Genomic DNA, 27913 nt, shown 5'->3' with positions numbered 1-27913 from the left:
ATGTTATTCTCTTGCAGAGTGCAGTGGGTGTGGACTGTGTCAGAGCTCTAAGCAGAGAGGGCTGTGTCATGCTCCGAGAGGGGTTTCTAAGTGGGAGCCATTCTTGTGGTGGAGCAATGTCTGGGTATTGTGTCAGTGATGGCTCTGAGTGAGGGAAGGTGTGGATGTGCACAGGCCTGGGTTATGCTCAGCCCAGGCTTCAGATGTTGAGCTGGAGCAGGACCCGGGTTCTGTGGTGAGGAGCATGTGAGTGGGGCCTGGACATGTGTCCTGGGGACTGTGACCCTGAGCAGGGAGAAGTGTTACCTGAGGGCAATAGAGGTTCTGGGTAGAACATGGGCTGGGTCTCTGGGAAGGAAATGGAAAATACCCTGTTAGCTGATGTGTTTTCCCATGGGATAAAAGAGCAGGTGCCAGCAGAGAGCCTCGAGAGGTGGCCATGTGTATGCATCTCCTTTCCAGGGCTCCTCTGAGAACATCCAAAAGTTCTGCATGTTTTTACACTCTTGTCTCTTTGGTATTGCTGCCAGATGTGCTGGCATTTGCCAGACTTGTTTTAATTGATTTTTATTGATGAGGAAAGTTGTTGGTCAAAGAGGAGCTTTTCAAGATGTGGATCCTGCTGCCAGCCTTCTCTGAAGCTCTCGTTGTTACCTGTGTGCTCATCTCTCTTGCTAGAGAGGGAAAGAAGTGCAGTGCATGTTTAGGACTTTTGCAGAGCTGGTGATGCAATATGGTGGGATGGATCTTTTAGTTTTCTTCTGTAGTCTTGTTGGAAGCTCCCACGCCTTTGGTTTTATTCCTCTCACCCGGGGAATGTGCTGGTGGCAGTGGATGGGATGCAGACTGCAGGACTGTGTTAGGTGTCTGGTGGCAGAGATTCAGGGGGTTGGCCATCATTGCTGAGGATGATTTGATTTTGTCTCTTGAGCTGTGGTTGACATGGAGAGAAGGTCTTCAGCTTTCTTGTTTTCATCTTGTTTTATTGTGACAGAAGTGTATGAGGGAGCACTGTTCTCTGTGGTGATCTCAAGGGATTTCCAGTACCTGAGTAACTTTTTCCTATGTCCATGTCTCATAATGTTAATCTCCTATAATGTTAAGTGAAAACATCCCTTAAAACCAATTCCCTTGTCTTGAAGTTTATTATTTTCAAGAACGAAGCAGTGATGCTACAGGTAAGTTCCTCATCCCTACAGTAATGTATGTTGAGAAACAGATGTACTTCTGCTCCTCCTTTGTCTTCCTGTTGGAGAAACAAAATGTTTCTGGGGTTGTAAGGAATGGCTGTAGGTTTGGAGCAGCCCAGCACCACTCTCTGCTCTTGTTGCTGTGCTGCTGCTCAGAGGCAGAGTGTGGGTGAGCAGCAGGAGGCAGGGATGGAGGAAGGGCCCTGGTGTATTTCTCTGTATGGATGTCTTGGTCTTTGAAGGGATGTCTCTTGGGTTGTGCTTCAGGACGTGGTGGATTCTGTTCTTTGCTGTGTGGTGGTTTGGCTCTGTTATTTGTTGTTTCTTGTGATGAGTGGAGGCTGAAGGCTGTGTCCTCCCTGGGGAAGGGGAGGGCTCTTGGATGGGCAATCTGTCTGCTTTATGTTGGCCCCAGGAAAGCAAGGATATGGTTTCATTCTGGATGGATGGAAGGCCATGGAGAGAGCTCTTGTCAAAGGGCTTGTGGCTGCTGGGTGGTGAGGTTTTGTACCTTGAGAAAAAATGTTGGTGAATGGATGCAAAAAAAGAAGTAGGGTGAATGCAAAAGGGAAGGGGAGGGAAGGAGGGTACTGTATGGAGGGAAAGAATATAAAACTGAAGGAAAAGAAGGAACGGAAGAGGAAACAGAAGGAAGTGAAATATGAAAAGAAGAAGAAGCAGGTGAGAAGGATGGTAAATCGTATGAGGAATAAAAAAAAAAAAAGAAGAGAAGGAAGTGAAGAAAAAATGAGAGAGCGAAGATAAAGGATGAAAAGTCCAAGGTGATTCCTAACATGAAACAGCATTCAATCTGTACACGGAGAAGTGATGGGAGAGAAAGAGACAGGAGCAGGGAAGCATTAAGGAAGGAAGCTGGCAAAAAGGAGAAAGCAAGAGATAATCAAGATGACCAACCAAGAATAAGGAAGAGACCAACTGAGAAGAAAGCAGATGACCAGTGCTGTCAACTTCCCTCCAGACACTGACCAGCACAGGTCTCTGAGAGCATCCTCCTTGGTCCGAGTATCCAGTTCTGTCACTGATGCACCTTACTTAGAGCTGATGTCCCGTGATCAATGGTGATGGAGACACAAATAAGTGCAGGTGACTCTGTTTTGATGCTGCTGGTCACAGAATCCGAAACGGGAGGGGAGGTGCTGGTACTACTGAAGAGGAGAGAAGGATGGGAGGAGGAGGGCAGAGCAAAGCAAAACAGAAATGGGAAAGGAACATAAGAAACAAGAAGGAGGGATGAGAAGAAAGCAGAGAGAAAAGAAGGAAGACAAGAAAGAAGAAAAAAAAGAAAAAATGAGAAAGACAAAATAACGAAGGCTCGGAAGGAAGGTACAGATGTAAAGAGTGATCAAGAAGGAAAAAAGAATTATGGGAAGAAAAGAGGAAGGAAAAGAAGAAACCAAATGTAAGAGGAGGAAGGGACGGAGAGGAGATGGCGATGAAGGCAGCTTTTCAGCAGTGGGTGTCCCGGAGCGTGTTGGGTGGTGGGAGCAGCACACGGTGTCGCTGCAGGCTCAGAAACGGCGGCGAGCGGCGAGGCGGCTCCGCCCCGGTGCGGCGGAGAGCCCGGCTGTGAGTGCGGGGGGGCGGCGCGGGGCCCCGGGCAGCAGAGCCGGTGCGTGCGGGCGGCGGCGGTAGGAGCCGTGCGGGGACCCAGGGACCGGGGGGCAGAGGCGGCGGTGTGAGCGATGTGGGTGTGTTGCGGTGGGGTGCTGCGGGTGTTGCTGTTGGTGCAGGCGGCGTGGTGGGTGTCGGTGGGTCAGGTGCGGTACTCGGTGTCGGAGGAAGCCAAGGTCGGGACGGTGGTGGGGCGTGTGGCGCAGGACCTGGGCCTGGAGGCGGGCGATGCGGAGGCGCGGCGGCTGCGTCTGGTGGCGCAGGGCCGGCGGGCGAGCGTGGAGGTGAGCGGGGCGAGCGGGGAGCTGGTGGTGAGCTCGCGGCTGGACCGGGAGGAGCTGTGCGGGAAGAGCGCGCCGTGCGCCCTGCGGCTGGAGGTGCTGGTGGAGCGGCCGCTGCGCGTCTTCCACGTGGAGCTGGAGGTCACCGACATCAACGACAACGCCCCGGTCTTCCCCGTCGCCAGAAAAAACCTCAGCATCGTGGAATTTAATACTCTTCCCGGTTCCCGTTTTCCGCTGGAGGGCGCGTCGGATGCAGATGTCGGATCTAACGCGCAGCTCTCCTACACGCTCAGCCCCTCCGAGCACTTCTCGTTGGATGTACAAAAATCCAATGAGCGAAATACTGTACCCGATCTTGTATTAACGAAAGCCCTGGACCGGGAGACGGTTCCGGTGCACCGCCTGGTGGTGACGGCGAGTGACGGGGGCCGTCCGTCTCTGACGGGCACGATGGAGCTGGTGATCTCGGTGCTGGACGCCAACGACAACGCGCCCCAGTTCAACCAGTCGGTGTATAAAGTGCAGCTGCCCGAGAACGCTGCAGAGGGGACACTGGTGACGCGGGTGAACGCCACGGATCCGGACGAGGGGAGCAACAGTGAGGTGACCTACACAGCAACCAATTTCATTCCGCCGAGTGGAAGAGATGTGATTGCCGTCAACCCGAAGACGGGGGAGATCCGTCTGACTGGTGCCCTGGACTTTGAAGACGTCAGTTTCTTTGATTTTCGGATTGAAGCGAGAGACAATGGTTGGCCCTCGCTGTCGGGTCACTGCAGTGTTGAGCTGGAAGTGTTGGACGTGAACGACAATGCGCCCGAGGTGCGGGTGACGTCGCTGTCGGTGCCGGTGTCGGAGGATGCGTCGGTGGGGACGGTGGTGGCCCTGCTGAGCGTGTGGGACGGTGACTCGGGGGCGAACGGTCGGGTGCGGTGCTGGGTGCGTCCGTCGTCGCCGTTCGGTCTGGTGTCGAGGTTGTCGGGGTCGTACTCGCTGGTGGTGCGTGAGGCGCTGGACCGCGAGCGGGTGTCGGAGTACGAGGTGGAGGTGTTGGCGGAGGACGGGCGGGTCGCCGTCGCTGTCGGGGAGGCGCGGGGTGCGTGTGTCGGTGTCGGACGTGAACGACAACGCGCCGAGTTTCTCGCAGGCGGTGTACACGGTGCTGACGCGGGAGAACAACGCGGCGGGCGCGGAGCTGGGTCGCGTGTGGGCGCGTGACCCGGACGAGGCGGGGAACGGTCGCGTGAGGTACTCGTTGTCGGAGGCGGTGGTCGGGGGGTGGCGGTCGGCGTCGAGCTACGTGTCGGTGGACGCGGAGAGCGGTCGCGTGTGGGCGGTGCAGGCGCTGGACTACGAGGAGGTGCAGGTGCTGGAGTTCGAGGTGCGGGCGGTGGACGCGGGGGAGCCGCCGCTGAGCGGCAACGCGACGGTGCAGGTGTTCGTGGTGGACGAGAACGACAACGCGCCGTCGCTGCTGCCGCCTGCGGGCGGCGGGGCGGGTGTGGAGGCGGGCGGGGGAGCGGGTGGGGAGTCGTGGTCTGTGGAGGGTTCGTCGGGCGCGGTTCCGTCTTTGTGGGCGTGGACGTCGTGGGGTTCTCCGGCGGGGCAGGTGGTGGCGAAGGTGCGTGCGGTGGACGCGGACTCGGGGTACAACGCGTGGCTGCGGTACGAGCTGTGGGAGCCGCGGGGGAAGGTGCCGTTCCGCGTGGGTCTGTACAGCGGCGAGGTGAGGACGACGCGGGCGCTGGAGGAGGCGGACGGCCCGCGTCAGAGGCTGGTGATCGTGGTGCGGGACCACGGGGAGCCGCCGCGCTCGGTGACGGCCACGCTGAGCGTGTCGCTGGTGGAGGGCGTGGAGGCGGCGGCGGCGGTGGCCGCGGGGTCGTCGGGTCCGCGGGCGTCGTCGGTGGCGGAGGAGGTTTCGTTGTTTTCGTCGCCGTCGTCGAGGAACGTGTGGCTGGTGGTGGCCATCTGCGCGGTGTCGAGCCTGTTGGTGCTGGCGGTGGTGCTGTACGTGGCGTCGCGGTGGTCGGCGCGGGCGGGCGTGGTGTCGGGGCCCGGTCCGACGACGCTGGTGTGCGCCAGCGAAGTGGGGAGCTGGTCGTACTCGCAGCGGCAGAGCCGGAGCCTGTGCGTGGCGGAGGGCGCGGGCAAGAGCGATCTGATGGTTTTCAGCCCCAACTTCCCGCCGCCGCCCGGCGCCGCGGCGAAGGAGACGCAGCCGGAGCCGCCCGCTCTGCTGGACACGGTCAGTGGCCCTCCCTGTCCCGGCACTCGCCCTGATTTCCGTAGCCGCCCCTTACTCCTCCTCTTTGCCCTCCTAACCCGTCCCATGTTTCTGGGCTGGTCGTAGCTGTGTTCGCCCCCGGGTTCCCGTTTTCAGTGGGTGCTTGGCGGGTGTTAATGGGACCTTTTCTTCTGCCATGGCACCGTTGCATCTGCCTTGTCGGGCTCTCCGGAGCTTGCTTTTTGCTGAGGTCGAAACTCCTTCTAGGTTCTGACTTTCCCCTGCCGCAATACACTGGGCTGGTTTTGTGTTCTTTCCATGTTTGTGTCAGCACTGTGAGCCTTATTGCACCCTGACAGGGGTGTCTGCTGAGCACAGTGTATGTTGTGCCATCTCTGTGATCTTTGTGGTGGAGCCATTGATGGGAAGCATTTTGGGCTTTTGTTCCTGGGCAGAGAAGTGGTGTGACATGTGCTGGATGTGCTTTCAGTGTTTGCTTTCGCTATTGGTATCAGTAGGAACATGCTTGAAAAGGATAAAAGAAACCATGGAGGAGGAAGAAAACCATACAAATTAAAAAAAAACAAATCCATATTCTTCTACAGAGTTGTTATCTCCATTGTATTGGGGTTCTTGACAACGTTTGGGTTGTTCTCTAACAGTATAAAAAACAGTTCCATTGCTACTTAGAGCTGTGCCAAAATCTTTAGTAGAAAGAGAGAGCAGTCTGCTGGCCATGCTGTCTGTGTTGCCATCTGTATTTTTACTTATGTTGGTGTCACTGATGGGAAGGGTCTGCACAAGATGGAATAAGCACTCACATGGTAAAGGAAAGAGTGTCATGAGACAGAGGTGAATGTGGCAGTGGCACTGCACAGGGCCTGGTCCTGTCGTGATGTGGAATGTGTCCTGGAGCAGTGGGAGGAGTTGTCTGAATTGGAAATCCTGGGGAAGTCCATGGGCCATGTCTTAAGGCAGTAATGGGAGATGATCTGTGTGTCTTGAGAACAGATGTCACAGGGTGTGGAATGGAGGATGGTGAGAGGAAGGAATGAAAGATGGGGGGCATTGGTAGTTCCTGCCATTGATCATTTTCTGCTCTCCAGATACTTGGATCTGGAGGCCTTGTAGTTCTTGGGATAGTTTGTGGTATTGCAATGCCCACAGTACTTCTAAAGGTGTTGAAGATCTCCCACCACAGCCAGTCCCCTGGTGCTGCTTTGCCTGACACAGGTGATGTGGTGGTATGAGGTGAGATGCAGAATCCTGAAGAGCCTCTGATGGAATCTTTTGATTTCTGTTCTGGGAGTCTCACCCATCTATTTTCTGTAGCTGTGGATCCACTGGAGCTTGTGCGGGTCTTCATGTTGCTTTCATGGTTCTTTATTCCTCTTCAGGTAGAAACTCAGCACAGGAGATGTGATGAGGGGGGTGTCATTTCATGTGCACTTGACTTTGCTTACTTGTGCCCTTGCACACCTGGCCTCACGAGAGCTGCTGTGTCTGCTTGCCAGGCTTTACTCATCGAGTTAAATCCATGGATGTGCCAACCCTGCACAGTGGCTCATCTCTCTCTTCCTGACCCAGCTGACACCTTCAGAGCACTGACACTTGTGTGTTGGGTGTGCTTCTCTTGGAGAATAAAATCCCTGTGGACTGGGATCAGAGGTGTCTCAGCTCTAATCCCCGAATCCTTAGGAATGGTAATGTCCAGCTCTGCAGTGTTTCCATCTGAGGTTGCTGAAAAGGCCCAAAGCATTTGTGGTGAGGTTCAGGCAGGTGGGAAGAGCCTGCCAGAGAGTGAGGGACTTGCCAGCCCTCTGGAGATTGTGCACACTGCTTGTGAGGAAAGGTGAGGACATGCAAAGGCACGGGGCAGTTGCAGAGTGGGGTTTGGTGCTGGGCATGTTGTGGGGTCAGGAGGAAGTGTGAGTGTTTTGGTAGTGATCCTGTGAGTGGTACCAAGCAGAGGTTGTACATGTGTCATGGGGAGGGTGACCGTGAGTGGGGAAGAGTCTGTGCTGAGGACAATGGAGATGCTGTGTAGAACATGGGGTGTGTCAGTGGGGAAGAACTGGAGAATGTTTTCATTTCTGGAGATTTCATTTTGCATGACTTAGGATAGGGGATTGTGATGAACTAGGGAATATTCCTGGTTCACGGGCTTTTTTATCTTGGATCATATAAGGATCTATAGAATTACAGAATATTCAAATGCCTTGTTGATGTCCATGCTCTTCCTTTCTGATGAGAAGACATCCACCATAGTTCCAGAAGGAAAAGCTGCTATGGGTTGTTTGGATTCCTTGGTTCTTGTTTGCATTGATGTCCATGTTTCCCAGTGCTTGGAGTTGTCTTTCAGAGGGTGGTGGATTGTTTCCTCTGTTGTGTGATTGCCTGGCTCTGTTATTTGCTGGTTCTTTGTGAGGCCTGGATGCTGAAGAGCATGGCCTTCTGGTGGAAGGGGAGGGAAGAGGAGATGGAGACTCAGTCTGCCTGCTTTATATTGACCAGAGCAAGGCAGGAATGTGGTTCCCTTTCTGGAGGGTTTATGGATGCCACCAGGGCCCGTGTGTGACAAAAGGGCTGTGGGTGGTGGATAGTGAAAAGGTTTTAGAGCTTTAGAAACACTTTGGTAAATGGAAAAACCAGACAAGTAAGGTGTTTGCAGAAGGGGTGGGGATTTGAGAGAGGCAGTGCTTGGAGTGAAAGAAAATGAACCTGAAGGACGAGAACTCGACACAGGTAAGGCCCCACCTCGAGTATTGTGTTCAGTTTGGGGCACCTCAATACAAAAAGGACATTGAGGTGTTGGAGTAAGTCCAATAAAGGCAACAAAACCAGTGAAGGAATTGGAAAGCATCCCTTCTGAGGAGCAACTGAGGGTGTTGGGGCTTTATGGTGTGGGGAATCAGAGTCTGAGGGGAGACCTTATCACTCTTTACAAATACCTGAAAGGAGGTTGTAGTGAGCGTGCGGTTGGTCTCCTCTCACTGGTGACAGAGAACAGGACACAGTGAAATGGCTTCAAGTGGTGTGATGGGAGATTTAGGCTGAATATCAGGAGAGAGTTCTTTACGGAACGGGTGGTTAAGCACTGGAACCTTGCTTAGAGCTGATGCCCTGTAATCAGTGCCGATGAAGACATAATTAGTGGTGAGATTCTGTTTTGATGCTGTTGGTCACAACATCCGAAGAGAGAGGGGAGCTGCTGGCACTACAGGAGAGAAGGATGGGAGGAGGAAGGCGGAGCAAAGCAGAACGGAAATGGAAAAGGAACATAAGAAGAAAGCAGAGAGAAAAAAAAGAAGACAAGAAGAAAAAAAGAAGACCAGGAGAAAGGCCTAATAACGAAGGTTAGGAAGCAATCCAAGGATGTTGGAATGAGCAAGAAGGAAAAAAGGAATTAGGAGAAGAAAAGAGGAAATGAAAGAAGAAAGCAAATGGGCGAAGAGGAGGAAGGGTCGGAGAGGAGATGAGGCTGAAGGCAGCTTTTCAGCAGTGGGTGTCCCGGAGCGTGTTGGGTGGTGGGAGCAGCACACGGTGTCGCTGCAGGCTCAGAAACGGCGGCGAGCGGCGAGGCGGCTCCGCCCCGGTGCGGCGGAGAGCCCGGCTGTGAGTGCGGGGGGGCGGCGCGGGGCCCCGGGCAGCAGAGCCGGTGCGTGCGGGCGGCGGCGGTAGGAGCCGTGCGGGGACCGGAGGGCAGAGGCGGCGGTGGCGGTGTGAGCGATGTGGGTGTGTTGCGGTGGGGTGCTGCGGGTGTTGTTGTTGGTGCAGGCGGCGTGGTGGGTGTCGGTGGGTCAGGTGCGGTACTCGGTGTCGGAGGAAGCCAAGGTCGGGACGGTGGTGGGGCGTGTGGCGCAGGACCTGGGCCTGGAGGCGGGCGATGCGGAGGCGCGGCGGCTGCGTCTGGTGGCGCAGGGCCGGCGGGCGAGCGTGGAGGTGAGCGGGGCGAGCGGGGCGCTGGTGGTGAGCTCGCGGCTGGACCGGGAGGAGCTGTGCGGGAAGAGCGCGCCGTTGCGCCCTGCGGCTGGAGGTGCTGGTGGAGCGGCCGCTGCGCGTCTTCCACGTGGAGCTGGAGGTCACCGACATCAACGACAACGCCCCGGTCTTCCCCGCCGACCGGAAAAACCTCAGCATCGCCGAGTTTACAACGCTGCCCGGTTCCCGTTTCCCGCTGGAGGGCGCGTCGGATGCAGATATCGGATCTAACGCGCAGCTCTCCTACACGCTCAGCCCCTCCGAGCACTTTACGCTCGATGTGAAATCCTCTGATGAAAACAGGAAATCTCTGTTCTTGGTGCTCACGAAAGCCCTGGACCGGGAGACGGTTCCGGTGCACCGCCTGGTGGTGACGGCGAGTGACGGGGGCCGTCCGTCTCTGACGGGCACGATGGAGCTGGTGATCTCGGTGCTGGACGCCAACGACAACGCGCCCCAGTTCAACCAGTCGGTGTATAAAGTGCAGCTGCCCGAGAACGCTGCAGAGGGGACACTGGTGACGCGGGTGAACGCCACGGATCCGGATGAAGGTGTTAATAAGGAATTTTCTTACATTATCATGAGTTCGGTTCCTGTTGATAAAAGAGATGTTTTCACGATTGATCAGAAGACGGGGGAGATCCGTCTGACGGGCAGCCTGGACTTTGAAGACGTGCGTTTATACGACTTACAAATCGAAGCGAGAGACAGTGGCACCCCTCCGCTGTCGGGTCACTGCAGCGTTGAGCTGGAAGTGCTGGACGTGAACGACAACGCGCCCGAGGTGCGGGTGACGTCGCTGTCGGTGCCGGTGTCGGAGGATGCGTCGGTGGGGACGGTGGTGGCCCTGCTGAGCGTGTGGGACGGTGACTCGGGGGCGAACGGTCGGGTGCGGTGCTGGGTGCGTCCGTCGTCGCCATTCGGTCTGGTGTCGAGATTGTCGGGTTCGTACTCGCTGGTGGTGCGTGAGGCGCTGGACCGCGAGCGGGTGTCGGAGTACGAGGTGGAGGTGTTGGCGGAGGACGGCGGGTCGCCGTCGCTGTCGGGGAGGCGCGGGGTGCGTGTGTCGGTGTCGGACGTGAACGACAACGCGCCGAGTTTCTCGCAGGCGGTGTACACGGTGCTGACGCGGGAGAACAACGCGGCGGGCGCGGAGCTGGGTCGCGTGTGGGCGCGTGACCCGGACGAGGCGAGGAACGGTCGCGTGAGGTACTCGTTGTCGGAGGCGGTGGTCGGGGGGGTGGCGGTCGGCGTCGAGCTACGTGTCGGTGGACGCGGAGAGCGGTCGCGTGTGGGCGGTGCAGGCGCTGGACTACGAGGAGGTGCAGGTGCTGGAGTTCGAGGTGCGGGCGGTGGACGCGGGGGAGCCGCCGCTGAGCGGCAACGCGACGGTGCAAGTGTTCGTGGTGGACGAGAACGACAACGCGCCGTCGCTGCTGCCGGCTGCGGGCGGCGGGGCGGGTGTGGAGGCGGGAGGGGGAGCGGGTGGGTCCTTGGAGGCGTGGTCTGTGGAGGGTTCGTCGGGCGCGGTTCCGCCTTTGTGGGCGTGGGCGTCGTGGGGGTCTCCGGCGGGGCAGGTGGTGGCGAAGGTGCGTGCGGTGGACGCGGACTCGGGGTACAACGCGTGGCTGCGGTACGAGCTGTGGGAGCCGCGGGGGAAGGTGCCGTTCCGCGTGGGTCTGTACAGCGGCGAGGTGAGGACGACGCGGGCGCTGGAGGAGTCGGACGGCCCGCGTCAGAGGCTGGTGATCGTGGTGCGGGACCACGGGGAGCCGCCGCGCTCGGTGACGGCCACGCTGAGCGTGTCGCTGGTGGAGGGCGCGGAGGCGGCGGCGGCGGTGGCCGCGGGGTCGTCGGGTCCGCGGACGCCGTCGGTGTCCGAGGAGGTTTCGTTGTTGTCGTCGCCGTCGAGGAACGTGTGGCTGGTGGTGGCCATCTGCGCGGTGTCGAGCCTGTTGGTGCTGGCGGTGGTGCTGTACGTGGCGTCGCGGTGGTCGGCGCGGGCGGGCGTGGTGTCGGGGCCCGGTCCGACGACGCTGGTTTGCGCCAGCGAAGTGGGGAGCTGGTCGTACTCGCAGCGGCAGAGCCGGAGCCTGTGCGTGGCGGAGGGCGCGGGCAAGAGCGATCTGATGGTTTTCAGCCCCAACTTCCCGCCGCCGCCCGGCGCCGCGGCGAAGGAGACGCAGCCGGAGCCGCCCGCTCTGCTGGACACGGTCAGTGGCCCTCCCTGTCCCGGCACTCGCCCCTTCCTGCTCCGCCTCCGCTTGTCCCTTCTCTTTGCCCTCCTGGTCACTCCCCTAGTACGGGAGTAGCTTGGCTGGACCCTCGGGTCCCGGTCTCGGTTGGTGCTTTCTGGTGCTTCAAGGGTCTTAACGGGCCCTTTGCATCTCTCTTGTTGTTCTTTGTGTGGAGCCCCTCGTCTTTTGCCTTTTTCGGGCCGGGATGGAAATGAAAAGTAAAGGGACTCGTGTACCTTGCTAGATCTGAGCTTTGCTTTCGTGGGTTTGTTGTTTTTTTTTAGTCTTGTACAATGAAACCCGTGCTGATTGCAGTATGAGGTGCACAGATCAGGTTTAGATCAGTTCCTGGTTCCTGGTGTGCAGCCTTTCCAGCTGATACTCCAGCAGGAGTGCAGCACTTGTGCCTGGGGATAGTCTCGTATTTGTTCTTTATTTCCTTATCCAGCTGTGCTGACTGCTGACCCTGCTGGTATCTGGGCTGGTTTCTTACTGAACACTGTGTCCTTCTCTTCTTTGATTCCCTTCTGCGGGAGACTTGACACAAAGTAATAACGTGGACTTGATGTTTTTGTCTCCCGTGGGTTTTTTTTTTTTTTCCCTTTGGATCCTCACAGCAGTATCATTAGGAAAACAGGGAAAATATTGTGGTCTTGTCCAGTGTTCTTTTAGAAGTATCCTGTTCCTTTATGTAGCAGTTAAAATGTATTCAGAGAGAGGAGTGTGACCCAAGGTAGGTGTCAGAAATGGGAATGATTTTTTTTGTAATGTTTCCAGCCTCTCCACATTGTGCTGTAGACTCCAGTTCCTGGATGGAGCAATGAGGTGATATGATGAACACTGCTCCATTTTGGTGTTTTAAAAATATTCATATCAGTACTGAGAGTCTTATGGCACCCTGGAAACCTTCATTGAACCCCTCTCCAAATAAGCTGATATGTCCATTATGGTGCTGTGCTTGTCTCCATCAGGGTTGTCCTCCCAGAGAAGGAAATCAGTTCCCATGGTCTCTAGACCTGTCTTGAAACCATTTCCACAAACAGACATGTAACATTTTCGGTGTTCCCAGGTGTGTAACATTTCCATCTGAGATAGCTGAACAGTGTAAACCATAAAGCAGAAGGACTGAGGATGCAGACTGCAGTGTGGGTGATGCCATCTTTATAATTTCTGTGTTGCTGTCAGTGCTGGAAATTGCTTCAGGCTTGCACTGCTGGCCAGAAAAGTGGTGTGACATGTGCTGGGCTGTGATCATCTTTCAGTATTTGCATCAGCAGCTACACCCTTGCAATAAAAATAAAAAAAAAATCCCAACCAATGAAAAGAACCAAAATAATCAATGAAATTACTGCCTGATAACAAAGCCCTTGATAACTGAAATTCCCCTCCAGAGTCAGTATCCTGTGTCACGTTGTGGTGCTTGCCATCATTTGGGGTGTTCTCTCAGAGCATGAAATCAATGCCATTGCCATTTGCAGCTGCCCCAGCTGCACATGTAGAAAGAGGGCACTGTCCTGACATGGTTCATGTGACACCACCTGTATGGGTTTTGTGGTCCTCTCGTTGATGTGAAGGGTCTGCAAAAGCTGCAGTGAGGCTGAGATGGGGAGGGTTAAAGGCCTTGTGTCACAGAGATGAATGTGACAGTGGAGCTGTGCTGGGCCTCGCCATGCCATGATGTGAGATGTGTGCTGGAGCAGTGGGAAGAGTTGTCTGAATGGGAAATCCTTGGGAGCACCATGGGCTGTGTCACCAGACAGCAATGGGAGATGATCTGTGTGCCTTGAGAACTGATGTCACAGGGTGTGGAATGGAGGGAGTCTGGAGGAAAGCATGATGCAGGATGGGCACGGAGGGTTTCTGCCCAAGATCATTTTCCAGAATCCAAGGATCTGGAGTTCTTCTGGATCTTGAGGTAGTGTGTGCTTCTGGAATGCCCTCAATATGCCTTGAGGTCATGTCTGCCTCCCACGAGAGACAGTCCCTGGTGCTGCTGCTGCTGCTGCAGGCCATGTGTTGGTAAGGGCAGGTGAGATGCAGACTGCTGAATACTTTGATTTTGATGGAGCTTGTTGCTCCATCAAGGTGTTGTGGGAGTGTAGTGCTTGATCCTGCTGTCCTTGTGTAGTGCTGGGGATCCATAGCAGCTTCCACAGCTGTTGATGTTGCCACAGTGGTTCCTCCCTTGGTCCTTCTCAGGTGGGACATTTCAGCAGATGTGATGAGGATGTGGGTATAATTTGTGTATTCCTGTTTTCCCTCCTTGTTCCCTTTCAGAGTTGGTCTCAGTAGAGATGCTGCATCCCTTTGCCAGGTCTGTTCACCAACATTCCAAAGCCTTCCCAGCTGCCCAGCTCTGGTTTTCTGTGGCACAGCTGCTCCCACTCAGTGACTATTGGGAGTGGTTTTGCACTTCAGCATTTGGTGTGGTCTTTTCACTTGGAAAGGCCTGTGATCAGATCTTTCCCAGATTCTTTAGAAACTCTGATGTGAAGCTCTGTGATGTTTCCACCTGAGATTGCTGACAAGTCACAAAACATTCCTGGTGAGGTTCATGCAGCCTGGAAGAGCCTGCCAATCACTTCCTGTTCTCTGTATGTTCTCTGTGCCAGTGGTGAGGGAAGGTGAGGATGTGCAAAGTCCAGGGTTGTGTTCAGAGTGGGTTTCCTTGCTGGGCTGGGCTGTAGTGGTGGAGTGAAGTTTGGCTGCGGTTGCAGCAACCCTCTGAGTGTCACTGAGTGGGGCCTGGGGCACAAGGTGTGGGAAAGGTGGTTGAGCAGGGAAGAATCTTCCCTGAGGAAATGGAGATGCTGGGGGGAATGTGGAATAGGTCATGGATGATGATCTGGAGAATGTTTTTTTTATATATAGAGATGTCATTTTTTCAGGGCTTAGACTAGGGGATTCCAGTAGAAAACTGGGGAGCTGCCTGGTGCACAGGGTTTCTTGCTGGGATCCTGTCAGGGCCTCTGGATTACTGAATATTCTTCTGCCTTGTTGTCCATGTTCTTCCTTTCTGATGAGAAGACATCCACCATGATCAAAGGCAACTTTGATCATTTGTTTTTTATGAGGAATCTTGTTCCTGAACTTGATAGATTTAGTTTAATGTTTGGTAAAGTTATAGTTTTATTTTATTATCTTGAACACCTTTTCCAAGTGGAATTATTCTGCTATTCTGTGATGATACAGAATATCAGCCACGTGTAATGCTACAGGGATGCAGTGAGCTACAGGTAAGTCACTCCTACCTACAGAAGGTGAGCCTGAGAGACAGGTGTACGGTTGTTGTGGTGTTGTCTTGGTGCCTTCCTGTTGGACTGAGCAAATGTTGCCTGGATTAGGAGTTGGATTTGATAGCCTTGATAGGCCCTCTGAAGTTGAAATATTCTGTGACTGGAGCAGTAAAGCAGCACTTTGATCTCTGCTGAAGCTTCCAGGCACAGCATGAACAAGTGGCAGCAAGCCCAGGTGAAAGTGGGACATGAATACATTTTTTGGAGTGGATGTGTTGGGTGTTGGGGGCTGTTCTCAGTGAACATGCTGTGTTTTTTCCATGTGGCTTTTGACAAGTAACTCCTGCTATGAGTGAGACATTTTCTGTGGCTACTAATGCCCTTGGGTATGGAGGCTCTTGGTGTGTTCCTGGAGGTTCTCCCATGCTTGCCTGAAAGGGGAAGCAAGAGCTTCCCACTGATGATGGATGTGGAAAAGGAGACAGGAAGAATGGCTCTTCATGGAATTACATGAAGAGTTCAGGAGATGTGGTTGTCCTGTGCTTTTTCAGCCTTTGTATTGACCTGTGATGGGTTTGATGTCTTTAAGGACAGACCCCTGGGTTGCTGAGCTGGTTGGAACGTTTTTGGACACATTTTCAGTCACGGGGTGTTTGTGGTTGTGTTTGTGAGAGTGGTATTCTCTATTCCTTGCCATGTGATGTCCTTGCTCTGTGCTGGGTGCTTGTGAGGACTGGAGGCTGAAGAGTGTGGATTTCCTCTGGATAGGGAGGGGCAGTCTGTATGAGACAAAGAGGGAAGTCGAAGAGAGAGCGAGAGAAGGTCAGTGAAAAGAAGAGAAGGAGAAATGGGGAAAGGAAGAGAAAGAAAAGAAGGGAGGAAAGAAAAATGGAGAGAAAGAAGATGAAGAAAAGAGGAAAAGTCAAGGGTCCTATGGCATGAACCGCGATTATCTCTGTATAGGGAGAAGTGAGGGGGAGAAATAGCATGAAATCATGTAAGGACGGAAGCTGCCAAAGAAGAGGAAGCAAGAGACGACACAGGAGATACCCAGGGTGCTCAGACCCTACCTGTAGATGCTGAAAAGAGTAGGTCCCCCGGGTTAGAGAGCAGCTCTCCGGCACTGACAGCCCGTCATTAACACTGATGGAGCCGTAATTAACTCTGATACACGCGTAATTAGCACTGATAGCTCCGTCCTTGATGACCTCATCTTCGGAGCTGAAGGCGACTTGGGAGCCCAGTGCGAGGAAGAAGAAGAGTTAAAGGATGGGAAGAGAAGGAAAGGGGGAGGAAGGAATCAGAAATGAGACGGCAAAAAAGAAATGGAGGAGACAGAGAAGGAAGAGGAAAATCAACGGAGAAGAAATGAGAGAGAGAGAGAGAGAAGTGGGAAGACAATGAAGTACTAGAAGAAAAGAACGTGGAGGTAATAAATGAAGACAAAACAAGGAAAAAGAAAAAACTACAAAATAAAAGAATCGCTGCGAGGAACGGGCGAATGTTCAAGGTCAAAAAATAACGAGAGGTGAAAAAAAGAGGAAGAAGAAAAGACAAAATAAAATGAAATTTGAAAAAGGGAGTAAGGTACGCAGAGGAGATGAGGCTGAAGGCAGCTTTTCAGCAGTGGTTGTCCCTGAGCGTGTTGGGTGGTGGGAGCAGCACACGGTGTCGCTGCAGGCTCAGAAACGGCGGCGAGCGGCGAGACAGCTCCGCCCCGGTGCGGCGGAGAGCCCGGCTGTGAGTGCGGGGGGGCGGCGCGGGGCCCCGGGCAGCAGAGCCGGTGCGTGCGGGCGGAGGCGGTAGGAGCCGTGCGGCGACCCAGGGACCGGGGGGCAGAGGCGGCGGTGTGAGGGATGTGGGTGTGTTGCGGTGGGGTGCTGCGGGTGTTGTTGTTGGTGCAGGCGGCGTGGTGGGTGTCGGTGGGTCAGGTGCGGTACTCGGTGTCGGAGGAAGCCAAGGTCGGGACGGTGGTGGGGCGTGTGGCGCAGGACCTGGGCCTGGAGGCGGGCGATGCGGAGGTGCGGCGGCTGCGTCTGGTGGCGCAGGGCCGGCGGGCGAGCGTGGAGGTGAGCGGGGCGAGCGGAGCGCTGGTGGTGAGCTCGCGGCTGGACCGGGAGGAGCTGTGCGGGAAGAGCGCGCCGTGCGCCCTGCGGCTGGAGGTGCTGGTGGAGCGGCCGCTGCGCGTCTTCCACGTGGAGCTGGAGGTCACCGACATCAACGACAACGCCCCGGTCTTCCCCGTGAAGGAAGAAGCCTTGACTATCGCGGAATCCTCCCTTCCCGGTTCCCGTTTCCCGCTGGAGGGCGCATCGGATGCAGATATCGGATCTAACGCGCAGCTCTCCTACACGCTCAGCCCCACCGAGCACTTCGCCTTGGATTTACAAGAATCGAGTGATCAAAATTCTCCCCCTGATCTTGTATTAACGAAACCTCTGGACCGGGAGACGGTTCCGGTGCACCGCCTGGTGGTGACGGCGAGTGACGGGGGCCGTCCGTCTCTGACGGGCACGATGGAGCTGGTGATCTCGGTGCTGGACGCCAACGACAACGCGCCCCAGTTCAACCAGTCGGTGTATAAAGTGCAGCTGCCCGAGAACGCTGCAGAGGGGACATTGGTGACGCGGGTGAACGCCACAGATCCCGACGAGGGGAGCAACAGTGAGGTGACCTATAGGGCGACGAATTTTATTCCCCCCAGTGGACGAGATGTGATTGCCGTCAACCCGAAGACGGGGGAGATCCGTCTGACTGGTGCCCTGGACTTTGAAGACGTCAGTGTCTTTGAATTTCGAATCGAAGCGAGAGACAGTGGCACCCCTCCTCTGTCAGGGCACTGCAAAGTGGTGCTGGAAGTGTTGGACGTGAACGACAATGCGCCCGAGGTGCGGGTGACGTCGCTGTCGGTGCCGGTGTCGGAGGATGCGTCGGTGGGGACGGTGGTGGCCCTGCTGAGCGTGTGGGACGGTGACTCGGGGGCGAACGGTCGGGTGCGGTGCTGGGTGCGTCCGTCGTCGCCGTTCGGTCTGGTGTCGAGGTTGTCGGGGTCGTACTCGCTGGTGGTGCGTGAGGCGCTGGACCGCGAGCGGGTGTCGGAGTACGAGGTGGAGGTGTTGGCGGAGGACGGCGGGTCGCCGTCGCTGTCGGGGAGGCGCGGGGTGCGTGTGTCGGTGTCGGACGTGAACGACAACGCGCCGAGTTTCTCGCAGGCGGTGTACACGGTGCTGACGCGGGAGAACAACGCGGCGGGCGCGGAGCTGGGTCGCGTGTGGGCGCGTGACCCGGACGAGGCGGGGAACGGTCGCGTGAGGTACTCGTTGTCGGAGGCGGTGGTCGGGGGGTGGCGGTCGGCGTCGAGCTACGTGTCGGTGGACGCGGAGAGCGGTCGCGTGTGGGCGGTGCAGGCGCTGGACTACGAGGAGGTGCAGGTGCTGGAGTTCGAGGTGCGGGCGGTGGACGCGGGGGAGCCGCCGCTGAGCGGCAACGCGACGGTGCAGGTGTTCGTGGTGGACGAGAACGACAACGCGCCGTCGCTGCTGCCGGCTGCGGGCGGCGGGGCGGGTGTGGAGGCGGGAGGGGGAGCGGAGTCGTGGTCTGTGGAGGGTTCGTCGGGCGTGTTTCCGCCTTTGTGGGCGTGGGCGTCGTGGGGTTCTCCGGCGGGGCAGGTGGTGGCGAAGGTGCGTGCGGTGGACGCGGACTCGGGGTACAACGCGTGGCTGCGGTACGAGCTGTGGGAGCCGCGGGGGAAGGTGCCGTTCCGCGTGGGTCTGTACAGCGGCGAGGTGAGGACGACGCGGGCGCTGGAGGAGTCGGACGGCCCGCGTCAGAGGCTGGTGATCGTGGTGCGGGACCACGGGGAGCCGCCGCGCTCGGTGACGGCCACGCTGAGCGTGTCGCTGGTGGAGGGCGCGGAGGCGTCGGCGGCGGCGGCCGCGGGGTCGTCGGGTCCGCGGACGCCGTCGGTGTCCGAGGAGGTTTCGTTGTTGTCGCCGTCGTCGAGGAACGTGTGGCTGGTGGTGGCCATCTGCGCGGTGTCGAGCCTGTTGGTGCTGGCGGTGGTGCTGTACGTGGCGTCGCGGTGGTCGGCGCGGGCGGGCGTGGTGTCGGGGCCCGGTCCGACGACGCTGGTGTGCGCCAGCGAAGTGGGGAGCTGGTCGTACTCGCAGCGGCAGAGCCGGAGCCTGTGCGTGGCGGAGGGCGCGGGCAAGAGCGATCTGATGGTTTTCAGCCCCAACTTCCCGCCGCCGCCCGGCGCCGCGGCGAAGGAGACGCAGCCGGAGCCGCCCGCTCTGCTGGACACGGTCAGTGGCCCTCCCTGTCCCGGCACTCGCCCCTTCCTGCTCCGCCTCCCCTTGTCCCTTCTCTTTGCCTTCTTGGCCCATCCCATGTTTCTGGGCTCGTCGTAGGTGTGTTCGCCCCTGGGTTCCCGTTTTCAGTGGGTGCTTGGCGGGTGTTAATGGGACCTCTTCTTCTGCCATGGCACCGTTGCATCTGCCTTGTCGGGCTCGCCGGAGGTTGCTTTTTGCTGAGGTCGAAACTCCTTCTAGGTTCTGACTTCCCCCTGCCGCAATACACTGGGCTGGTTTTGTGTTCTTTCCGTGTTTGTGTTAGCACTGTGAGCCTTATTGTACCCTGACCAGGGTGTCTGCTGAGCACAGTGTATGTTATGCCATCTCTGTGATCTTTGTGGTGGTGTCATTGATGGGGAGCATTTTGGGCTTTTGTTCCTGGGCAGAGAAGTGGTGCGACATGTGCTGGATGTGCTTTCAGTATTTGCTTTCGATATTGGTATCAGTAGGAACATTCCTGAAATTGATAAAAGAAACCATGGAAGAGCAAAAAACACAGAGAAATGAAAATAACTAAACCCCATATTCTTCTACAGAGTTGTTATCTCCATTGGATTGGGGTGCTTGTGAACGTTTGGGTTGTTCTCTATCAGTACAAAATCAGTGCCATTGTTGCTTAGAGCTGTGCCAACAGTTCCTGTAGAAAGAGAGAGCAGTCTGCTGGCCACGCTGTCTGTGTTGCCATCTGTATTTTTACTTATGTTGGTGTCACTGATGGGAAGGGTCTGCACAAGATGGAATAAGCACTCACGTGATAAAGGAAAGAGTGTCATGAGCCAGAGGAGAATGTGGCAGTGGCACTGCACAGGGCCTGGTCCTGTCGTGATGTGGAATGTGTCCTGGAGCAGTGGGAAGAGTTGTCTGAATTGGAAATCCTTGGGAAGTCCATGGGCCTTGTCTTAAGGCAGTAATGGGAGATGATCTGTGTGTCTTGAGAACAGATGTCACAGGGTGTGGAATGGAGGATGGCTGGAGAAAAGAACGAAAGCTGGTGGGCATGGGGTGTTCCTACCATTGATCCCTTTCTGCTCTCCAGATATTTGGATCTGGAGGCCTTGTAGGTCTTGGGATAGTTTGTGGTATTGCAATACCCACAGTACTTCTAAAGGTGTTGAAGATCTCCCACGACAGACAGTCCCCTGGTGCTGCTTTGCCTGACACAGGTGATGTGGTGGTATGAGGTGAGATGCAGAATCCTGAAGAGTCTCTGATGGAATCTTTTGATTTCTGTTCTGGGAGTCTCATCCATCTCTCTTTCTGTAGCTGTGGATCCCCTGGAGCTTGTGCAGCTCTTGATGTTGCTTTGATGGTTCCTTGTTCCTCTTCAGGTAGAAACTCAGCCCAGGAGATGTGATGAGGGGGGTGTAATTTCATGTGCACCTGACTTTGCTTACTTGTGCCCTTGCACACCTGGCCTCACGAGAGCTGCTGTGTCTGCTTGCCAGGCTTTACTCATCGAGTTCAATCCATGGATGTGCCAACCCTGCACAGTGGCTCATCTCTCTCTTCCTGACCCAGCTGACACCTTCAGAGCACTGACACTTGTGTGTTGGGTGTGCTTCTCTTGGAGAATAAAATCCCTGTGGACTGGGATCAGAGGTGTCTCAGCTCTAATCCCCGAATCCTTAGGAATGGTAATGTCCAGCTCTGCAGTGTTTCCATCTGAGGTTGCTGAAAAGGCCCAAAGCATTTGTGGTGAGGTTCAGGCAGGTGGGAAGAGCCTGCCAGAGAGTGAGGGACTTGCCAGCCCTCTGGAGATTGTGCACACTGCTTGTGAGGAAAGGTGAGGATGTGCAAAGGCACGAGGCACTTGCAGAGTGGGGTTTGGTGCTGGGCATGTTGTGGGGTCCGGAGGAAGTGTGAGTGTTTTGGCAGTGATCCTGTGAGTGGTACCAAGCAGAGGTTGTACATGTGTCATGGGGAGGGTGACTGTGAGTGGGGAAGAGTCTGTGCTGAGGACAATGGAGATGCTGTGTAGAACATGGGGTGTGTCAGTGGGGAAGAGCTGGAGAACGTTCTCACTGGTGGTGATATTATTCCCCAGGGCATAGTCTGGAGGATTCCAATAGTAAACTTTGGGAAATGCCGGGTGCTCAGGATTGCTTGCTGGGGATCCTGCCGTGGCCTCCAGAAGTACTGAATATCTTCATGCCTTGTTGTTCCTGCTCTTCGTGAAAAAGCAGAAAACATCCTCCATAGCCAACTCTGATCCCATGGATTTGGTGGGGAATGGTGTTTCATGGCTGTGGACCTCACCATGGTGGTTCCTTTGTCCTGCTCAGGTAGGATATTAAGGAGATGTGACGAGGTGGGTTTCGTCTGTGTGCTCCTGACTTCCCCTCCTTGTGCACTTGTACAGTCAGGCTCAGTCGGGCTGGTGTGTCCTGTTTTCACTCAGGGCTCATTCTCATGTCTGGATGTACAGGACAAACCCTGCAGAGCAGCCCAGCTCTGGTTTGATGTGCTACAAATTCTCCCCTCCTGTTGACACTGTGAGTGTTCTGATGCTTCAGCACTTGATGTTATTCTCTTGCAGAGTGCAGTGGGTGTGGACTGTGTCAGAGCTCTAAGCAGAGAGGGCTGTGTCATGCTCTGAGAGGGGTTTCTAAGTGGGAGCCATTCTTGTGGTGGAGCAATATCTGGGTATTGTGTCAGTGATGGCTCTGAGTGAGGGAAGGTGTGGATGTGCAGAGGCCTGGGTTATGCTCAGCCCAGGCTTCAGATGTTGAGCTGGAGCAGGACCCGGGTTCTGTGGTGAGGAGCATGTGAGTGGGGCCTGGACATGTGTCCTGGGGACTGTGACCCTGAGCAGGGAGAAGTGTTACCTGAGGGCAATAGAGGTTCTGGGTAGAACATGGGCTGGGTCTCTGTGAAGGAAATGGAAAATACTCACTTAGCTGATGTGTTTTCCCATGGGATAAAAGAGCAGGTGCCAGCAGAGAGCCTCGAGAGGTGTCCCTGTGTATGGATCTCCTTTCCAGGGCTCCTCTGAGAACATCCAGAACTTCTGCATGTTTTTACACTCTTGCCTCTTTGGTATTGCTGCCAGATGTGCTGGCATTTGCCAGACTTGGTTTAATTGGTTTTTGTTGCTGAGGAAAGTTGTTGATCAAAGAGAAGCTTTTCCAGATGTGGATCCTGCTGCCAGCCTTCTCTGAAGCTCTCACTGTTATCTGTGTGCTCATCTCTCTTGCTAGAGAGGGAAAGAAGTGCAGTGCATGTTTGGGACTTTTGCAGAGCTGGTGATGCAATATGGTGGGATGGATCTTTTGGTTTTCTTCTTCCCTTTTGACTGACACTCCCACGCCTTTGGTTTTATTCCTCTCACCCTGGGAATGTGCTGGTGGCAGTGGATGGGATGCAGACTGCAGGACTGTGTTAGGTGTCTGGGGGCAGAGATTCAGGGGGTTGGCCATCATTGCTGGGGATGATTTGATTTTGTCTCTTGAGCTGTGGTTGACATGGAGAGAAGGTCTTCAGCTTTCTTGTTTTCATCTTGTTTTATTGTGACAGAAGTGTATGAGGGAGCACTGTTCTCTGTGGTGATCTCAAGGGATTTGCAGTACATGAGTAACTTTTTCCTATGTCCATGTCTCATAATGTTAATCTCCTATAATGTTAAGTGAAAACATCCCTTAAAACCAATTCCCTTGTCTTGAAGTTTATTATTTTCAAGAACGAAGCAGTGATGCTACAGGTAAGTTCCTCATCCCTACAGTAATGTATGTTGAGAAACAGATGTACTTCTGCTCCTCCTTCATCTTCCTGTTGGAGAAACAAAATGTTTCTGGGGTTGTAAGGAATGGCTGTAGGTTTGGAGCAGCCCAGCACCACTCTCTGCTCTTGTTGCTGTGCTGCTGCTCAGAGGCAGAGTGTGGGTGAGCAGCAGGAGGCAGGGATGGAGGAAGGGCCCTGGTGTATTTCTCTGTATGGATGTCTTGGTCTTTGAAGGGATGTTTCTTGGGTTGTGCTTCAGGACGTGGTGGATTCTGTTCTTTGCTGTGTGGTGGTTTGGCTCTGTTATTTGTTGTTTCTTGTGATGAGTGGAGGCTGAAGGCTGTGTCCTCCCTGGGGCAGGGGAGGGCTTTTGGATGGGCAATCTGTCTGCTTTATGTTGGCCCCAGGAAAGCAAGGATATGGTTTCATTCTGGATGGATGGAAGGCCATGGAGAGAGCTCTTCTCAAAGGGCTTGTGGCTGCTGGGTGGTGAGGTTTTGTACCTTGAGAAAAAATGTTGGTGAATGGATGAAAAAAAAGAAGTAGGGTGAATGCAAAAGGGAAGGGGAGGGAAGGAGGGTACTGTATGGAGGGAAAGAATATAAAACTGAAGGAAAAGAAGGAACGGAAGAGGAAACAGAAGGAAGTGAAATATGAAAAGAAGAAGAAGCAGGTGAGAAGGATGGTAAATCGTATGAGGAATAAAAAAAAAAAAGAAGAGAAGGAAGTGAAGAAAAAATGAGAGAAGATAAAGGATGAAAAGTCCAAGGTGATTCCTAACATGAAGCAGCATTCAATCTGTACACGGAGAAGTGATGGGAGAGAAAGAGACAGGAGCAGGGAAGCATTAAGGAAGAAGCTGGCAAAAAGGAGAAAGCAAGAGATAATCAAGATGACCAAGCAACAATAAGGAAGAGACCAACCGAGAAGAAAGCAGATGACCAGTGCTGTCAACTTCCCTCCAGACACTGAACAGCACAGGTCTCTGAGAGCATCCTCCTTGGTCCGAGTATCCAGTTCTGTCACTGATGCACCTTACTGAGAGCTGATGCCCCGTGATCAATGGTGATGGAGACACAAATAAGTGCAGGTGACTCTGTTTTGATGCTGTTGGTCACAACATCCGAAGAGAGAGGGGAGCTGCCGACACTACTGAAGAGGAGAGAAGGATGGGAGGAGGAGGGCAGAGCAAAGCAAAACAGAAATGGGAAAAGGAACATAAAAAACAAGGAGGGATGAGAAGAAAGCAGAGAGAAAAGAAGGAAGACAAGAAAGAAGAAAAAAAAGAAAAAATGAGAAAGACAAAATAACGAAGGCTCGGAAGGAAGGTACAGATGTAAAGAGTGATCAAGAAGGAAAAAATAATTATGGGAATAAATGAGGAAGGGAAAGAAGAAAGCAAATGGGCGAAGAGGAGGAAGGGACGGAGAGGAGATGAGGCTGAAGGCAGCTTTTCAGCAGTGGGTGTCCCGGATCGTGTTGGGTGGTGGGAGCAGCACACGGTGTCGCTGCAGGCTCAGAAACGGCGGCGAGCGGCGAGGCGGCTCCGCCCCGGTGCGGCGGAGAGCCCGGCTGTGAGTGCGGGGGGGCGGCGCGGGGTCCCGGGCAGCAGAGCCGGTGCGTGCGGGCGGCGGCGGTAGGAGCCGTGCGGGGACCCGCGGACCGGGGGACAGCGGCGGCGGTGGTGGCGTGAGCGATGTGGGTGTGTTGCGGTGGGGTGCTGCGGGTGTTGTTGTTGGTGCAGGCGGCGTGGTGGGTGTCGGTGGGTCAGGTGCGGTACTCGGTGTCGGAGGAAGCTAAGGTCGGGACGGTGGTGGGGCGTGTGGCGCAGGACCTGGGCCTGGAGGCGGGCGATGCGGAGGCGCGGCGGCTGCGTCTGGTGGCGCAGGGCCGGCGGGCGAGCGTGGAGGTGAGCGGGGCGAGCGGGGCGCTGGTGGTGAGCTCGCGGCTGGACCGGGAGGAGCTGTGCGGGAAGAGCGCGCCGTGCGCCCTGCGGCTGGAGGTGCTGGTGGAGCGGCCGCTGCGCGTCTTCCACGTGGAGCTGGAGGTCACCGACATCAACGACAACGCCCCGGTCTTCCCCGCCGACCGGAAAAACCTCAGCATCCCGGAGTTCATTACACTGCCCGGTTCCCGTTTTCCGCTGGAGGGCGCGTCGGATGCAGATATCGGATCTAACGCGCAGCTCTCCTACACGCTCAGCCCCACCGAGCACTTCTCGTTGGATGTACAAAAATCCAATGAGCGAAATACTGTACCCGATCTTGTATTAACGAAACCCCTGGACCGGGAGACGGTTCCGGTGCACCGCCTGGTGGTGACGGCGAGTGACGGGGGCCGTCCGTCTCTGACGGGCACGATGGAGCTGGTGATCTCGGTGCTGGACGCCAACGACAACGCGCCCCAGTTCAACCAGTCGGTGTATAAAGTGCAGCTGCCCGAGAACGCTGCAGAGAGGACACTGGTGACACGGGTGAACGCCACGGATCCCGACGAGGGGAGCAACAGTGAGGTGACCTACACAGCAACCAATTTCATTCCGCCGAGTGGAAGAGATGTGATTGCCGTCAACCCGAAGACGGGGGAGATCCGTCTGACTGGTGCCCTGGACTTTGAAGACGTCAGTATCTTTGATTTTCGGATTGAAGCGAGAGACAATGGTTGGCCCTCGCTGTCGGGTCACTGCAGCGTTGAGCTGGAAGTGCTGGACGTGAACGACAACGCGCCCGAGGTGCGGGTGACGTCGCTGTCGGTGCCGGTGTCGGAGGATGCGTCGGTGGGGACGGTGGTGGCCCTGCTGAGCGTGTGGGACGGTGATTCGGGGGCGAACGGTCGGGTGCGGTGCTGGGTGCGTCCGTCGTCGCCGTTCGGTCTGGTGTCGAGGTTGTCGGGGTCGTACTCGCTGGTGGTGCGTGAGGCGCTGGACCGCGAGCGGGTGTCGGAGTACGAGGTGGAGGTGTTGGCGGAGGACGGCGGGTCGCCGTCGCTGTCGGGGGGGCGCGGGGTGCGTGTGTCGGTGTCGGACGTGAACGACAACGCGCCGAGTTTCTCGCAGGCGGTGTACACGGTGCTGACGCGGGAGAACAACGCGGCGGGCGCGGAGCTGGGTCGCGTGTGGGCGCGTGACCCGGACGAGGCGGGGAACGGTCGCGTGAGGTACTCGTTGTCGGAGGCGGTGGTCGGGGGGTGGCGGTCGGCGTCGAGCTACGTGTCGGTGGACGCGGAGAGCGGTCGCGTGTGGGCGGTGCAGGCGCTGGACTACGAGGAGGTGCAGGTGCTGGAGTTCGAGGTGCGGGCGGTGGACGCGGGGGAGCCGCCGCTGAGCGGCAACGCGACGGTGCAGGTGTTCGTGGTGGACGAGAACGACAACGCGCCGTCGCTGCTGCCGGCTGCGGGCGGCGGGGCGGGTGTGGAGGCGGGAGGGGGAGCGGGTGGGTCCTTGGAGGCGTGGTCTGTGGAGGGTTCGTCGGGCGCGGTTCCGCCTTTGTGGGCGTGGGCGTCGTGGGGGTCTCCGGCGGGGCAGGTGGTGGCGAAGGTGCGTGCGGTGGACGCGGACTCGGGGTACAACGCGTGGCTGCGGTACGAGCTGTGGGAGCCGCGGGGGAAGGTGCCGTTCCGCGTGGGTCTGTACAGCGGCGAGGTGAAGACGACGCGGGCGCTGGAGGAGTCGGACGGCCCGCGTCAGAGGCTGGTGATCGTGGTGCGGGACCACGGGGAGCCGCCGCGCTCGGTGACGGCCACGCTGAGCGTGTCGCTGGTGGAGGGCGCGGAGGCGGCGTCGGCGGTGGCCGCGGGGTCGTCGGGTCCGCGGACGCCGTCGGTGTCCGAGGAGGTTTCGTTGTTGTCGCCGTCGTCGAGGAACGTGTGGCTGGTGGTGGCCATCTGCGCGGTGTCGAGCCTGTTGGTGCTGGCGGTGGTGCTGTACGTGGCGTCGCGGTGGTCGGCGCGGGCGGGCGTGGTGTCGGGGCCCGGTCCGACGACGCTGGTGTGCGCCAGCGAAGTGGGGAGCTGGTCGTACTCGCAGCGGCAGAGCCGGAGCCTGTGCGTGGCGGAGGGCGCGGGCAAGAGCGATCTGATGGTTTTCAGCCCCAACTTCCCGCCGCCGCCCGGCGCCGCGGCGAAGGAGACGCAGCCGGAGCCGCCCGCTCTGCTGGACACGGTCAGTGGCCCTCCCTGTCCCGGCACTCGCCCCTTCCTGCTCCGCCTCCCCTTGTCCCTTCTCTTTGCCTTCTTGGCCCATCCCATGTTTCTGGGCTCGTCGTAGGTGTGTTCGCCCCTGGGTTCCCGTTTTCAGTGGGTGCTTGGCGGGTGTTAATGGGACCTCTTCTTCTGCCATGGCACCGTTGCATCTGCCTTGTCGGGCTCGCCGGAGGTTGCTTTTTGCTGAGGTCGAAACTCCTTCTAGGTTCTGACTTCCCCCTGCCGCAATACACTGGGCTGGTTTTGTGTTCTTTCCGTGTTTGTGTTAGCACTGTGAGCCTTATTGTACCCTGACCAGGGTGTCTGCTGAGCACAGTGTATGTTATGCCATCTCTGTGATCTTTGTGGTGGTGTCATTGATGGGGAGCATTTTGGGCTTTTGTTCCTGGGCAGAGAAGTGGTGTGACATGTGCTGGATGTGCTTTCAGTGTTTGCTTTCGATATTGGTATCAGTAGGAACATGCTTGAAAAGGAAAAAAGAAAGCACGAAAGAAAAAAAAAACATACAAATGAAAAATACCCCAAACCCATGTTCTTCTACAGAGTTTATTTCTCCATTGTATTGGGGTGCTTAACAAAGCTTGGGGTATTCTCTATCAGTAGAAAATCAGTGCCATTGTTGCTTAGAGCTGTGCCAACAGTTCCTGTAGAAAGAGAGAGCAGTCTGCTGGCCACGCTGTCTGTGTTGCCATCTGTATTTTTACTTATGTTGGTGTCACTGATGGGAAGGGTCTGCACAAGATGGAATAAGCACTCACGTGATAAAGGAAAGAGTGTCATGAGCCAGAGGAGAATGTGGCAGTGGCACTGCACAGGGCCTGGTCCTGTCGTGATGTGGAATGTGTCCTGGAGCAGTG

The 27913-nt window shown here is 56.1% G+C and overlaps 2 protein-coding genes and 2 pseudogenes across 2 annotated transcripts; all 4 read left to right on the top strand.

The window, feature by feature from the left end:
• Positions 1–2893: 2893 nt before the first annotated feature.
• On the top strand, positions 2894–5459 carry LOC115599112 (protocadherin alpha-8-like). Its single transcript, XM_030459388.1, is given in 2 exon segments — positions 2894–4168; positions 4170–5459. Coding segments are annotated over 2 exon segments (2565 nt in total).
• A 3603-nt stretch (positions 5460–9062) lies between these two features.
• Positions 9063–11626, top strand: LOC115599111 (protocadherin alpha-3-like). The gene is given in 3 exon segments (XM_030459387.1): positions 9063–9350; positions 9352–10550; positions 10552–11626. Coding segments are annotated over 3 exon segments (2562 nt in total).
• Positions 11627–16643: 5017 nt separating this feature from the next.
• LOC115599110 lies at positions 16644–19196 on the top strand (annotated as a pseudogene).
• A 5356-nt stretch (positions 19197–24552) lies between these two features.
• On the top strand, positions 24553–27120 carry LOC115599109 (annotated as a pseudogene).
• The last annotated feature ends 793 nt before the right edge of the window (positions 27121–27913 follow it).

The sequence above is a fragment of the Calypte anna genome, chromosome 13 (genome assembly GCF_003957555.1).
Source record: "Calypte anna isolate BGI_N300 chromosome 13, bCalAnn1_v1.p, whole genome shotgun sequence".
In the NCBI taxonomy this organism is placed as follows: domain Eukaryota; kingdom Metazoa; phylum Chordata; class Aves; order Apodiformes; family Trochilidae; genus Calypte; species Calypte anna.
The sequence above is the reverse complement of the archived record's forward strand: the minus strand, read 5'-3'. Positions and strand labels throughout refer to the sequence as shown.